The sequence below is a fragment of the Delphinapterus leucas genome, chromosome 4 (assembly GCF_059928025.1).
Source record: "Delphinapterus leucas isolate spDelLeu-1000000601 "Yukka" chromosome 4, BTC_Dleu_Yukka2, whole genome shotgun sequence".
In the NCBI taxonomy this organism is placed as follows: Eukaryota; Metazoa; Chordata; class Mammalia; order Artiodactyla; family Monodontidae; genus Delphinapterus; species Delphinapterus leucas.
This window is the reverse complement of record NC_143132.1, coordinates 39,748,793-39,761,091: the sequence shown is the minus strand read 5'-3', so window position 1 is coordinate 39,761,091 and position 12,299 is coordinate 39,748,793. Positions and strand designations below refer to the sequence as shown.

The 12,299-nt window shown below is 39.4% G+C and overlaps 1 protein-coding gene across 2 annotated transcripts in view; it reads left to right on the top strand.

Annotated features, from left to right (window-relative positions):
* Positions 1-11,321, top strand: part of VGLL3 (vestigial like family member 3) — a 28,208-nt gene extending 16,887 nt beyond the window's left edge. For both annotated transcript variants that reach the window (XM_022580268.2, XM_022580165.2), the window contains exon 3: positions 4,846-11,321. In XM_022580268.2, coding sequence (XP_022435976.2) covers positions 4,846-5,432 — 587 coding nt within the window. In that variant the 3' untranslated portion in view covers positions 5,433-11,321. The remainder of the gene's footprint in view (positions 1-4,845) is intronic.
* Positions 11,322-12,299: the final 978 nt, after the last annotated feature.

Here is a 12,299-nt window from a genome sequence, read left to right as displayed (position 1 = left end):
GGAGAGAGTTGGGCGGCATCTCTAAGAGGCACTGGAAGTAATCGCTGCTGGGAAGCTTAGAACAAACACGTGGGAGGAAATTGAGGCCTGGTTTATCTCATTGTCCTGCCTCCAAGGAGTAGGGCAGCTGACAGCACCCCTTGAAACTCTCACTTTAGAGTCACAAGGCCCATTTTTAAGCAACTCTAGAACAAAATACCTGGAGGGCAGTCTTTTGATATAATGGTAATGCTTAATGCCTGAGTGACAGAAAACACTGGAACACGTATCGTTTCACCTCTGACCCAATGGGTTATTTTTATGGGAAGCAGAACAAGAGGAAGGGAATTAAAATTAGAGCGAGGGCCCTCTAGGTTGAGAATGGAGTAGCAGTTTTTTTCACTGAGGTTAATAAAAAGGTAAATGTTATCTTTTAACATGGATGTTTTCAATCAGTATTTATTCTAAGAATATGTTTTCTGGAGATTTTTAAGATGACTTAAGATAGAGGTTCTACAACATTTTATGGTCCTATTTTTCCTTTTAATATAGTTTTCATTTTTTTTTCAAAATTAGGTAACAAAATATTTATTTTTTAAAATTATATGTTGAATTTTCTCTCGCATAAAATGTTTGCCCTTAGGTTGTTTTTCAGAGGCATTGAAGTTTAATGTAAAAGGTATCCCAGCTACTGTGAAATTGAAAGAACCACCTGATGATCCATGTTAAAGTCTTTTATGTCTCTAAGACGCATTTCTGCTAAAAACCATGCCAGTGGGATTACTGTGTATGCTTTGGGTGGATTGTATGGGACAATTTCTTTTTTTCTTTTTTTGTTGTTGTTTAGAAATAAGGGTGTGTATGCATGTGTAATACTCTTTAATCCCAAATGCAAACTGAACCAAAGTATATTTAGACTTTTTGTACATGTTAGACTCAGTGTTAACGTCATCCAAATATCCAGTATCATTGAGCCCAAAGTCACCACAGAGTGTGAATATCGCATAGTTCTGAATTGCTAAAAAGTAATATTGCATGGAAATAGCGTGTGCAGTTTTTCATAAGCTTTTTCATCCAAAAAATGTGGCTGTGATTAAATACTTGTAAGCAAAGAGTCATGTAATGAAAAAATTTACACACATATGAAATAAGCACACTGATTCCCAGGCATGAAACAAAGAATATCAGCTGTTTCTTTGTATCAAGAATTTCTTTTTTAACAATCAAGATACCAGATAGTGGTTTTGAAATGTAGACTTGTCCATAAACATTTTCTGTTCAATATAGTTTCATTTACTTGTAGACTGCAACATTATTTTTGAAAAGAGCTGCATAGATCTCTGCAAACTTTATGTTAATCTCAGGAGACATACTGACTGGGAAAATATTAAGTTGCTTCTAATTTGATTTTTCCCTGGGGCATTTTAAAGCTTTGTTCAGCCTCTATGGGGTGCATTTTTTAAAATAGATTTCTACTTTCAATGCTAATGTGTTCACTAATCACAATACAATACGTCATAAGTAGGATAATATTTTTGGTAAGGAATTTTTTCATTATTCATATTTCTGCACGCATATCCAAAATGCGTAAGCATCTGTAAAATAAAATTAGGTCCGTGGACATACAAATGGAAAGAAACAAAAGGAAAGCATCCAGGGAAATGACATATACTCTCTGTACTTTTGACATTTTAATGGGGGATATTAATAAAGAGAACTGTCTGTCTCTGGCACACACCTGTGTGTTGAGTTCAGCTGTTTTTAAAATGAGATTCTGGCCCCACAAGAGATACAAATTATGAGCAGAATGAAGGGTTTGCCACCAAAGATTGGATCTGTGAGAACAAAGGAGAAGATTGGTGGTGGCAAAGCTGCACTGTATAATATAAGGAGCCTCTATAAACTCTTTGTATGAGTTTTAAACTTTAAACGTTAACAGCTTTCTACTGTGGGTATGATAGAAATATTCTACAAATGGCCATCATTTAAGGCAAATTGAATTTTCTTCCTACAGCTTACACAATTTTCCTTCTTGTCATTAGCAGCCATGTTTCATATGTCAAAGGAAGACCATTCTTAAATAGGACATATTTGCCTCAATGCCAGTAAGTGACTTTAAGTGCTATTTTTGGATAGATTATGATTGTGACAAAACTAAGCCATTCAAGTAAAAGTTTGCCAGGACTGTTGGAAGGTTTGAAGAAGAGTTTGTCCTTTCATCCTTTGCCTCTTGAAGAACATCATCGCTTAGATTTCCTCAAGGGTTTTGAGATCCATGGAGATCCTGAGCAGGGGGTGGGAGGAAACTTGAATTGAGACACTGAATAGCCATCTGTCTATGGATGGGGTGGATGATAGCTCTGCTGTAGGGCTGATGGGGAGAGAGAGGAAGAGCTCGCAGTGTTAGTGCCACAGCCTTTAGGGAAGCTAGAGAAAGGAAATGTTTGAACAACCCGGTGATAATCGTAATTACGTTCATCAGATTACACATGTAGGGGTTGAGTCAAGTTATATAAGCTTTCCCTGAGGCAAGAAAACTATGTCCTGGAAGTTTATGACGTGAGAACGTGAACATATCAGACTTCTGAATACTTTTATTTCATAGTACTTCTTAGGATATCTTTCATTCCATGGAAAGATCTAGCAAGGTTCATTTATGTGGAACCCAGTATAAAAATACTATTTTACTGTACTTGCATGACTAATATACTAAACAACCTTATCGTTATCTATAGATACAAATACTCCATAGGACATGTCACAGAATGGTTAGAGGTATGGGGACAGAAGATATTTGGAATTAAATGAGCTCAAATCCTCACATTTGATTGGAGGACACTGAGCCACAGAGAGGCCAACAGATCATTTGGGGTCCTACAGTGAGACAGGGTAATTGCTGGGTGTCAGCTTTCTGGCTGAGCACCCCAGACTCCCAGGCCCATGCTTGCTTAGTTACCCTGCACTGGAGGCACCTGGCTCTCACTGGAGGTATCGAGCTTCCTAAACACAGTTCTGACTATAACGCTCCCTAGATTAAAACCCTTTTAAGCTCACTGGATCTCCTCAGGACAGCGCCCACACTTAGTGCATGGCTCATAAAAACATACCCATGTGGGTCCTTCTTAGACCATAGTCTGTTTGCCACCATCTGCCCACTGAACTCTTTTTTTGTCCCTCAAATGCTATTTTTGTGTGTATGTGTAATTTTTGGCCTTTTTTTCACATACTTTTTCATTAGCCTAAAATAGCAGTCCCCAACCTTTATGGCACCTGGGACCTGTTTCGTGGAAGACAATTTTTCTACAGAGGAGGCGGGTAGGGGGGAGGGTTTCGAGATGATTCAAGTGCATTACATTTATTGTGCCCTTTATTTCTATTATTATTACATTGTAATATAATGAAATAATTATACAATTCACCATAATGCTGACAGGGGGCAGAGCTCAGGGGGTAATGCGAATGGTAGGCAGCAGCTGTAAATACAGAGGAAGCTTCGTTCGCTCTCCCGCTGCTTACCTCCTGCTGTGTGGCCTGGTTCCGAACAGGCCACGGACCGGTAGTGGTCCGTGGCCCGGGGGTTGGAGACCCCTGGACTAAAACACTCTTCCCTACCTCTTCACAAGGCTAGCCCTCCCGACCCTTTCTATTTAGCTATTACTTTTTTAGGCAGCTTTAGTGCCCTCTCCCTGTATTTCCCCTTATGAGAGCACAAACCGAATTACATTGCTCATGTCTATTTACTTATCTGTCCCCTGCCAGATTGTGATTAAAGGTGATATCTGTCTGGTCATCCCTAGTCGCCCCATGTTTCACACATAGTAGGTCATCTATATAAACATGTCAAGACCATTGAGTGGAGAAATTGAATTGAAGCAAAGTTGAGGACGGGTCTCCCTCTTGCTTATTTATCTCCAAGTGCTATTCTCTGATATCATTTCCCCTTCCCTAAACATCTCCTCAAATCCGTTACCCCAGTTGAGTCTCCTCCACTCATGATTTCCACAGAATCTTCACCAAATTCTAGATGTTCAGGTTATAGTTACAAATGTGCTGTCCTGTGGCACAGGTATGATGAGAGCCAGCCATCCAGGCAGGCTACCTGTCTTCAAAGCCCAGTCTCCCACTTACCAGCTGTGACTCTTGAGCTTCTTCCCTGCCTCAGTTTCCACATCTCTAAAATGGGGATAATAATAGTAACTACCTCATAAGGTTGGAGTGAGTATCCAGTGAGATCAAATCCATGCAAAGCTCCTGGCCTAGTATTGGGCATTTGGTCACTGACATTAAATGTGAACTATTATTATTTTCAGTTTAGAAACTCCCAGACCTGTACAGAAAAAATAAGCTTGGAACATACTCTTCTTGATGGAAAATGGGTATTGGCAAACATCACTGTGATCTTACTTCCATCTGTTACTTTCAGCATTAAAATGCTTAGTTTGGGTGAAAATTGTATTTTCCTTTAAAAGAAATTGGTAAACATCATCGTTTCCAACCTACCTGAATCGCGTCTATGGCATAAGCTTTTCTTACCTGAGACTTATATACCTGTGACCTCTGCTCAGACTTGATGGCAGCAAGACACGCAGGAGGAAACGAAGCTTTCCAGTCCCAGACTTGCCGACCTCAGCCTAGACTGTGACAGCCTAAGCTAAGCAAACAAAGCAGGGGACTCGTTCAGCACCTGGACCCCTGAGTACTGACCTGGCATGGCAACTCAGAGGCTTACCTGGTATCTATTCACCTCTGTGTGGGGAGAAAAAGAGTGTATTCTAATTAGCCTGCTTGTAAAATATTGGACAAGTAGAGGCAAGTCTATCCCAGAACTGAATCTTATGTAAATAATGTATTTTTCTGTCTTCTCAGACAGCTCAGCTCTCTCAAGCCAGCGGAGTAGTTTCCCGACTTCCTTTTGGACCAGCTCTTACCAGCCCCCATCTGCACCCTGTTTGGGGGGAGTTCATCCTGACTTCCAGGTCACTGCACCCCCTGGCACCTTTACTGCCGCTGACCCCAGCCCCTGGTCAGGACATGGACTGCATCAGACTGGCCCCGCCCCTCCCCCTCCCGTGTCCGAGTCCTGGCACTACCCTTTGGCATCTCAGGTGAGCCCGTCCTACAGCCACATGCATGATATGTACATGCGGCATCACCACCCCCACATGCACCACCGCCACCACCACCACCACCACCACCATCACCACCACCCTTCTGCTGGCTCTGCCCTGGATCCATCCTATGGGCCCCTGCTGATGCCGTCTGTGCGTGCGGCCAGGATTCCCGCTCCCCCGTGTGACATCACAAAAACAGATCCGACTACAGTCACCACTGCTACCTCAGCGTGGGCCGGAGCCTTTCACGGAACCGTGGACTTAGTGCCAAGTGTGGGGTTTGATACAGGTGAGCCCGGTGATTTCCTCCTTTCCATAAAAGAAGAAAAATTAATGAAATAAATACAGAAAAATGGAGGATGTTTTAAATACCTGGAAAACTTTTTTTCTCTTCCATGGAAAGTTCAGCTTTGCCCATATGTTTATAGAACCAACCATTTTTCAAGAATTCCTGCATTCCTGCAGAAACTGGTATGACTGCGTGAGAGAGGTCTCAGAACTTTTCTCCCATTTCTTAAGCTAGTAATCTGTTTCTTTGAACTGGAATCTCTGGCACCTTATATTTACAAAGATTTAAACACATTCTTTAAATCTCCCATGTCTCTGTGCTCTATACCAGTGATGTGTAATGCCTAACAGAATTCAGAAATAGTATGTTTCAGTAATTTTTCCTTCTCCCTTTTTTGTCAGGTCTTATTTATTATTTATAAACCAAACTGCTTTCTGGAGTATAATCCATGTAATATAATCATGGTCTTTAAAAAGAATTATGGAACGTATTTTAAAGGAATGGATTTCTCTTCCCTTTCTTCTCCTTCCCTTCCTTTTCCTTCATTTGCCTTTTGTTATTTTCCTCCTCCCTCCCTCCCTCCATCCCTTTCTTCCTTCTTTCCTTCCTCTTGTCCTCATCCTTATTCTCCTTCCTTTCTGTTTCTTTCCCTCTCTCTCTCGTTTTAAAGCATCAGACTTGAGATTACTCTAAAGTCTATGTTCAACAGATTTAGAAAAAAATTGGTAAGGGAAATATTTCTTCACAGAGCATTCAGCTCCTCTCTGGAATTCACTAGTTCTGAAGGTCATGGTGTTAAATGTTTGAGCTTGATTTTTGGACCAGATTACACATATTAATAGTGTTAGTAGTTCTGAGTTCACAAAATCACAAGCATCACAGGCTAAAAAGACAAATCAGGTCAGTGATTATATCCCCAGAATCTACGTTCCAAAGGCAGCCACCTCCACCTCCAATCCCAGGTTCTTTTCCTGGAACACTTTGTGACAAATTAGAATTTTCTTTCCAGAAGTTTAAGGAAACTCACTCTTTTCTTTTTTTAATAAATTTTAGTTCTTTATTTTTTCCTTGTGATGAGGAAACTCACTCTTTTCATAGTTTTTCTTAGTTTTATTCTTAGTGTGCAAGATCTTTAATCTGAATGCTGGTCACAGCAGAGAAATCCCCAGAGTAATAAATGCTGAGCATCAAGTTGCGTTCACACTGACATAAGTGAAACATTCTTATCTTGGTTAACTTGTTCTTTACTGAGCTTTCCAATGTTGGTCATTGCCTAACCTTACCCATTTCAGCTTCCTACTTAGCCTCTGGGTTCAAGCTGGTTTTCTAAACTCTCAGGGGACTTGGTTCTCCCTCTCTATGAGAAGAGAATATGATGGGGCTAACCACCACAGGCTTCCCTCCTTCCTTTGCCACACACTAACAGTATGAAGGCAACTCTTGAGTTGTCTGATGCCTAGGGCCAAATCTAATGAGAGCCCCAGTTTGGTAGCTGCCATCATTGGCAGCCAGTCTCTGCAGGCTCTCACTTTCCAGGTACCTGCGTGGCCAGAGTTAACAATGCTCTTAGCAGGTAAATGGAACATTTTCTTCTTTCTTAGTTTGGGCTTCTTCAACAGGATACCATACACTGGGTGGGCTAAACAGCAAACATTTAGTTCTCACAGTCCTGGAGCCTGGGAAATCCAAGACCAAGGTGGCAACACATTCAGTGTCTGGTGCGGGCCCACTTCCTGTTTCATAGATACTGTCTTTTCAGTGTGTCCTCACTTGGGGAAGGGACAAGAGAGTTCTCTGGGATCTCATTATGAGGGCACTAATCCCATTCATGAGGGCTCCACCTCATGACTTAATTGCCTCCCAAAGGCCTCACCTCTTAATACCATCACATTTGGGGTTAGGATCTAACGTGAACTTTGTGGGGACACAAACATTCAGTCTGTAGCATCCAACCTTTGCATTTTATAACATAAAGGGGAAGGTGGATGTGATTGCCTTTGCTCCCTGTTTCTCTCTGCCACTTATTACCTACTTTTGTACTTGTTAATTTTGGTGTGACCCTGATTCCTTGACTCACTGTCCAGAATTTTGGCTTGAAACAGTCTCTTCGGAATGAAAAGTCATCCTACTACCTTTTGGAAGTAGAAGAGAGGGGATTTTTGTTCTCTTTGAAGAATCTAGAGAGCACCCATATGGGTATATTATATAACAGTTCTTAATACTTACTGAGCTATGAATAAATATGTATTGAATACCCACTATATAAGGTATTGCCAGAGATACTTTATATATATATTTTTGCTTTTAATCCTTAAACCAAATCTGAGATGGATCTTCTCTGATTCAGTTATTGATAAGGACACAGCTCAGTTTTCCTATTTGAAAACTGCTTCCTAAATCACAAATGCTCAAGGTGGATTTGAACTAAGACCTGCCCCAATCTAAAGAGTTGCTGGGGTAGCATCTCCCTGTCTATATAGGTAAAAGAGACTATTAACTAAAACTGTTAAATTAGACTGTAAATGGTTAATATTGAGGAATGAAGGTTTACCTTTTGGATGTATGTAGTGCTCCTCTTTGTCAGTGTGGGTTTAGGATGATGATCATGATTCTTTCCTGTCCCATAGTTTTAACCCAACTGAACAAACAAAGACAAAAGAATCAAGCAGATAAAGATCAAATCATTAGCATAATTACTGATCAGGCCAAATTGGAGATCTTAGATTAGGCTTACTACCATAATTGAACTTCCTGGAATCCTTAGCTAAGTTTAGATTTTGGGAGATCCAATCCTAGGGAAAATCTAGTCTTCAGAGAAGATTCCCATAGACAACTTCCTTGTCACACAGTTTAGAGCCTCGTTACTGTGAAAAGAGATGATGGTTGGTCAGATTTGCCTCAGAAAAGCATAGTCTGAGGCATGACTTACCTTACAAAGGCAGCAGGAGGACCATGCACCTCCCTGCATGGGGGTGGCCCCAAAAAGAGAGAGTTGAAGGGGCTAAGCCACAGGGGCTCATTTTCCTCTCCTATTCTAGGGCATCATATCAAATATCACATCTCTCTTCCTTTAGGAAGAGTTAGGAGTGTTTTAGGTCAGTTTCCCCAAGAAACAGACTCTCTGATGCAGTTTTGGTTGTAGGAAATATATGCAGTAGTGTTCTCAGGGCAACATCTTTGTGCAATGGGAGAAGAATTGAACAGGAGAAGTCTCACAATGAATAAGTTCAACTGAACCTCAGTGGATTCTACAGGGAGCTCTAGATCTGGGATGGCCTTTTATAATTGTCTTGCCTTAAGTCAAGGTGGATGGGCTTTTATATTCCCACACTGATCAGTTACTGGATGGATTTGCCCCTGGAAGGAAGGTCATGACATTAGGCAAGGTAGCCTTGTTCAGCTGAAAGCAATTCCCAAAGCGAAACAACTGAAGGTCATGAGCTGCCAACAGCAGGAGAATGAATATCTCAACACAGAATAGTGAGGGACCTGACAGCCCACCACAGTATCCACTACAGAGGGACAACAAAAGAGCGGTAGCTACTCTTCCACTTTTCTAACTACTTGTAAAAGAAGTTTCTGTATAATAGGCCCAAGCACAGAAGGTAAGATTGTTGAGAAGAATGAGAGATGAGTCCCTCTATGTAATCTGTGCAAAGCTGACCTGACCGTGCAGCCCAAAACAGCTCAGAACTCAACATCTTTGTTAGGTGACTATTGAGCAACTGTGAAAAGAGCCTGCATTCAGGTGAGACAGGCCCGAAACTTCCCAAAGACCAGGTACTTAGGCCACCAAAATGTAAGTCATTTTTACATTAGGAGGTAAATAAATTAATCCAACCATTTGGAGAGAAATTTGGTAAAGAATATGCCCTTTTCGTCAATAGGGGGAAGGTTGAATAATTTTAGGTGCATTTTAATTTTGCGGCCATTTAATGAAATTAAGAAGTCTGGGAGGTTGAACATGATATAATGTTTAGTGACCTAAGAAAGTTTTAGAGTATCTTGTAAGGTATAATCCAAGGGTCAGCAAAATTTTTCTGTAAATGGCCTGATAGGAATATTTAATGCTTTGTGGGGGTCACACTGTCTGTTGCCACCACTCAACTCTGCTTTTGTACTGTAGAAGCCCATCACAGACAAAAAAATAAATGAGCTGGCGGTATCCCAATAAAATTTCTATTGATATTAAAACTTGAATTTTATATGCTTTTTGTGTGTCATGAAATGATACTCTTCGTTTTTCATTCCTTCTTTCTCAACCATTTAAAAATATAAAATCCATTCTTCCATTTTTAGCTCATGGATTATGTATAAACAGATGGTGGGCCTGATTTGGTCTATGGGCTATAGTTTGCTGACCTCTAGTATGTATAGTCCCATGCGAATACTTGTTATCTATCGACACACATACATATGCATGTGTGTGCCTAGAAGTATATACCCCAACTTTTAATGGCCATTACTCCTAGTAATTAGTGTGCAATGTGAGCTTTGAAGCTAGATTGCCTGGTTTTATAAGCCCAGCTGTGTCCCTTGCTAGCTACAGGGCTTTGGGCAATTTTTTTTAACCTGCTTGGTGCCTCAACTTCCTTATCTTTCAAAGATGTTTCATTGGGTGGTTTCAAGGACTAAATGAGTTAATGAAGTAAAACATTTACAGATGTGCCCTGCACATAGTAGGCACACTATAAATTCTGGCTACATAAGGGAAAGTGATCAGACCTTCACTCATTTTAGCTTTAAAAAACTTATTATTGAACAATATTTCATATATCATACACTTCAGCATTTTAAAGCATACAATTCAGTGGGTTTTAGTATGTTGACAATGTTCTACAACCATCTCCACTGTCTAAGTATAGAACATTTCCATCACCTCCACAAGAAATTCCATACTTCCTCCTTCCACTATTACCTGGCAACCACTAATCTACTTTCTGCCTCTGTGGATTTTCCTACTGTGGACATTTCATATAAATAGAGTCATACAATATGTGAACTTTTGTGTCTGCCTTCTTCCTCTTGGCCTATGTTTTCAAGATTCATCCATATAGGATGTATCAGAACTTCATTCCTTTTTAGGGTGGATACTATTCCATTGTATGAATAAACCACATTTTGTTTATTCATTCTTTCAGTATTTGGTTTGTTTCTACTTTTTGGCTAATAAGCATAATGTAATGAACACTCATACAAGTTTGTGGGTGAACATATGTTTTCAGTTCTCTTGGCTATGTACCTAGTAGAACTATGGGGTTGAGAGAACCTCACTTTTTATTTTATATACCTCTCTATTTCTTGAAAATATTTCAAAGAGCATTTACTATAGCCATAATTAATTTAAAAAAAATTAATTACAGAGTATCATAATACAGTAATAGAATAGGGCTCTGGGGTTTGGTAGACAAAATTCTTCTACAAGCATGAGGAGAGATGGTCCATCTTTTCTGAAGGGCCCAAGCTAGGGTGAGGAGAGTGAGGTGCTTCAACTCAAAATTTAAAGAGATACTCACTTTCCAAGACGTGCAAGTACATACCTCCTTAAATTTTGCCTCACCCTGCCCTGGCCCTACTTTCCTGCCTTGCCTGATTTGCTGTCACTTATTGCTCCCTCTGTTGAATGGATACTTCATATACATCACTCAGAACCATCAGTGTGTTGATATGATTGTAGGGCATCTGTATCTGCCCTCCTTGTGCAAACAGCAATACTCTGTTAAGAAACCTGGAAAAAATATTTTTGAGCTCTTAAATTTTGATAGTGAATAGGGAGCACTGGGCAACAATAGGGAAGTTAGGAGTTCACAAACGTCCTTCTTTAATTTTTTTCTTCATAGACACTATGTGTCTGATAATATCATAAAAGTAGAATCACCTTAGATAGTTTTCTGAATTTTTTATGATATAAGGCCTATAAGCTATATATATATTTATATATGTATAAATGTATTTTATACATATATGCACTTATATATGTATAAATATATGTATTTATAGTTGTACATATATATTTATAGTTATATATATATATAAATCTGATTTAATCTGAATCTTCTAATCTGAATATTTTGTGAAAGAGACGTCTTTCATAAATGACCCAAAATGCATTTTAATGCAATCTAAGTTGTAATTATTATTGCTTAAAATTATTATACAGTGTTCCCTTTGAAATAGGCTAATTAAACTCCTTCATTGGTTAAGATCAGTCTTGCTTAATACTATATGGATGCTTTACATTGAAATCCATTAGAAATATAAATATCTTTGTTTTATCAAATATAGGAAATAAAAGAGTGGGGTAAAAATAGCTCCCATACTAGAGCAGCAAATGGAGAAGCAGTTTCTCTCCATAAAAGAGAAATGGATATAAAGTCACCACTTGCTTTTCCATCCAGCCTGTAAGTTACCATCTCTCTAGATCACCTCTCTAGACCCATGCTTTCTTGTAGGTCGTCTGGTGCTGACAAGCTTTGGAATTTTATTTGGAATATTAAGGGTATCAAAATCATGGAGCTTTGCATACAGTAACTTCTTGGAAATCATTTCTCTCTCTAAACATATACATTTACAATAAAAAAAACAAAGGAAACCAAGAGTTACCAACCTAAGACATTTGAATATTTACCTGATAGCCTAGTGCTCCAATTCCAGGCTTTATAATGAAAGAGAAATATGCTAAATTTGGAGAGAGATCATTGAGAGCCACAGTAATAATTAACAGGATAGTATGAGCTCTAAAAAATATTAAAATACCAAGATATTTTTCAGCATAGAGAAGAGAAGGCATCAAAGCAAAACATATGATAGGGGCTCAACTACAAACAGTTTCTCTCTTTTCCATTTCACCACTTCTTTGGAACATATATACTAGTCATTTAATATATATATGAAGGTAATGGGCTTGGTGATTCATTGAA